Genomic DNA, 3,612 nt, shown 5'->3' on the forward strand with positions numbered 1-3,612 from the left:
CAAGTAAGAAAGGAATGAATTTTTTTTTTTTCTTATCCTCACCTGAGGACATTTTTGCATTTATCTTCAGACAGAGTGGGCGGAAGAGAAGGAAGATGAGAGAAAGAAACATCGATGTGAGAGAGACACATCAAGTGGTTGCCACCCTCATGGGGACAAACTGCAACTGTGTACGTGCCCTCAGCAGGGAACCGAACCCAGGACTCTCCAGTCTGTGGGCCAAAGCTCTAACCGCTGAGCCAAACCAGCCAGGGCGGAAAGGAAGGAATTTTTAAGGTAGATTATATGACCTCACCATGTACTAGGTACCTTGACTGGAGAAGAATATTACCAAGCTGTTGTAAATTAAGTATCTTCAAGTTCTTATCTACATGTGCCTTTTCCTTGCCTTACGTTATTTCCTACATTAATTTAAAAAACGAATTCTGCTATTCTTACATAGGTTAACACACTATAGAAATGACGACAGATTTAAACTTATTGTAATTGTTATTGGCTGATACTTGCAATGCGTTTGGAACCAATTAAAGGCCTCAGTAAACATTTTTAGGAGATTAATACAGTAACAGGAGCAGATTGTAAAATTTACTTTCTCTCTCGATGAATTAATTTCAATGGTCATGTAACTTTTTTTCAAGTTGTTAACTAATGTCTTTTTATTCCAAGCAGGACTATAATATGGATTATTATAACCAGACACTTGCCACAGAGAACGATACTGCTGCCCCTCGGAATTCTGATTTCCCAGTCTGGGATGACTATAAAAGCAGTGTAGATGACTTGCAGTATTTTCTGATTGGACTCTATACCCTTGTAAGTCTTCTTGGTTTCATGGGGAATCTACTTATTTTAATGGCTGTCATGAGAAAGCGTAATCAGAGTACTACAGTCAACTTCCTCATAGGCAATTTGGCCTTCTCTGACATCCTGGTTGTGCTGTTCTGCTCTCCTTTCACGCTGACCTCTGTCTTGCTGGATCAGTGGATGTTTGGCAAAGTCATGTGTCATATTATGCCTTTCCTTCAATGTGTGTCAGTTCTGGTTTCAACTTTAATTTTGATATCAATTGCTATTGTCAGGTATCATATGATAAAACATCCTATATCTAATAATCTAACATCAAACCATGGCTACTTCCTGGTAGCTACTGTCTGGACACTAGGTTTTGTGATTTGTTCTCCCCTCCCAGTGTTTCACAGTCTTGTGGAACTTCAGGAAACTTTTGGCCCCGCATTGCTGAGCAGCAAGTATTTATGTGTCGAATCATGGCCATCTGATTCATACAGAATTGCTTTTACTATCTCTTTACTGCTAGTTCAGTATATTCTTCCCTTAGTTTGTCTAACTATAAGTCATACCAGTGTCTGCAGGAGTATAAGCTGTGGGTTGTCCAACAAAGAAAACAAACTAGAAGAAAATGAGATGATCAACTTAACTCTTCACCCATCCAAAAAGAGTGAGCCTCGGGTGAAACTCCCCAGCAGCCATAGATGGAGCTATTCATTCATCAGAAAACACAGACGAAGATACAGCAAGAAGAAGGCATGCGTATTACCTGCTCCAGCAAGACCTCCTCGAGACAATCATTCAAGTACACTTCCAGAAAATTTCAGCTCTGTGAAAAGTAAGCTCTTTTCATCCAGTAAGTCTATACCAGGGGTCCCCACCTGCTTTGAGATGAAACCCGAAGAAAACTCAGATGTTCATGAAATGAGAGTAAATCGTTCTATCATGAGAATCAAGAAGAGATCTCGAAGTGTGTTCTACAGACTGACCATATTGATACTGGTGTTTGCTGTTAGTTGGATGCCGCTACACCTTTTCCATGTTGTAACTGATTTTAATGATAACCTTATTTCAAATAGGCATTTCAAGTTGGTGTATTGTATTTGTCATTTGTTAGGCATGATGTCTTGTTGTCTTAATCCAATTCTATATGGATTTCTTAATAATGGAATCAAAGCTGACTTACTGTCCCTTGTACGATGTCTTCATGTGTCATAATTCTTACTGTTTACCAAGGAAACAGCGGATGTTGGGATCATCTTAAATATATTCATGAAAACTTTGTGTATATAATTATCACATTTTTTAACTTATGAATTTTATTTATGTGTAAGAGTTCTGAATTTGAATGTCAGTTCAAAGCCACGTACGGAAGATAATTTTGTGTTATAGTACAATTAATTCATTTAGTTGTATTAAAGTCAGTGTCAGTCCAATCTGTGATTTTATTTTAAAGAGTAGTGATTTTTCCCCCTTTGTCTTGTAAACAAGTGAATTGTAATTTCTTTGTTTAAAATAAAAGTTATATCTACAAACTCAGTATTTTTTGTTTAAAATTATAATAAAAATATTTTTCCTGAGGAAGATTTAATTGCAAATGTAAGGAATATCTATGATCCCTTTATTTTCATTTCTACTTCATAGGTTTCTTAATGTCTGGCTTGTAAATATACAGAAAATGATTAGTATGCCCAAGTCATGATTATAATTGAAAATACTGGGTACAGTTTTAGAATTCCTACAAGGAAATGCTTATTTTCTATTATTAATAATTGGTCAAATTGTCAATTTATCTCCACTGTCCTAGTAAAACACAATTAATTTACCAAGTAAAAGTAGATTTTAAATTTTTTCTAGACTTATACCACAGCATTAACACTATCAAGTAAAGATTGTTTTTATATACATCTTTTATATTCTAAAATGTGAAGTATAAATGGTACCTGTATTTTCTAGTACTAAAGAATTTTAAAGAATGCTTTGTGTCTACAGAAGAAAAAAGATTTATTTTTTTGGCCAAGACATAGAATAATTAATATAATTTATGCTATTTCAGTACTGAGATGTCATGCTATCTTACTAAATTGCAGTCAAGCTCTTCAGTTGAAACGTTTGTTTGTTTTTGCCATTTTTTTTTAAGAAGCGAGTCCCTGAAAGTAGTTGAATATTTGCACATATGCTCGAGATCGCTGCCTTCAGTTCCTGCTACCATCCCCGGCTTTGTTTCTTGTTCTTAAGGGAAAACAACAAAACAAACGCATTCAGTTTTCGAATAATAGGTAATTCTGGTAGTTGTTTAATCAACTGAGAGTCCAGCATCTCTTTGGGGGCTTTTTTAGGGCCCCACTCCTGCTGCCCTAGTTGATGTCTCCGGAGGGAAAGCTGGAAATAGTGCGGGTCCACATGGTTCCCTCTGCTGGCTGCTGCTGAACTGCAGTGGAGTGCAGGGTCACTGCCTGACCTGGCTCTATCCGGTATGGTCTGTTCTCAGCAAGGTCAGGGCCTGAGAGTCCGGCCCCAGAATCTCCCACCCCTGCTTACACTCAGATGTAGAGTGACCAGATGTAAACTGACTGGTCACTCTACGTCCCAGCCACATCCTTTATTTTTTTCTGAGCCTGGGCCGTCCTTGAGGGTCTTGCCCTGCCAAGTCTGGGGACTATTCAGGAACTTTGAACATCACCAAGAACTCAGCAGGAACTTAGGAAATTCTATTCCTCATATAGGTCACCATGGCTTTCTTTGTCCAAAGACTACACTGCCAGATCTATGCTGCCGGTTCACCTCATGTTGCTACACAAAGTCTTCTAGCTTCCAGTTCCTCTC

At 37.9% G+C, this 3,612-nt stretch overlaps 1 protein-coding gene across 1 annotated transcript; it reads left to right on the forward strand.

Moving 5' to 3' along the window:
- Nucleotides 1-628: 628 nt before the first annotated feature.
- Nucleotides 629-2,020, forward strand: NPY5R (neuropeptide Y receptor Y5). The gene has a single exon (XM_036241728.1). It carries the CDS (start codon nt 649-651, stop codon nt 2,002-2,004), a length of 1,356 nt encoding a protein of 451 aa, XP_036097621.1. The 5' UTR covers nt 629-648; the 3' UTR covers nt 2,005-2,020.
- The last annotated feature ends 1,592 nt before the right edge of the window (nt 2,021-3,612 follow it).

Source organism: Molossus molossus, unplaced genomic scaffold (genome assembly GCF_014108415.1).
Source record: "Molossus molossus isolate mMolMol1 unplaced genomic scaffold, mMolMol1.p scaffold_m16_p_4, whole genome shotgun sequence".
NCBI classification, from domain to species: Eukaryota; Metazoa; Chordata; class Mammalia; order Chiroptera; family Molossidae; genus Molossus; species Molossus molossus.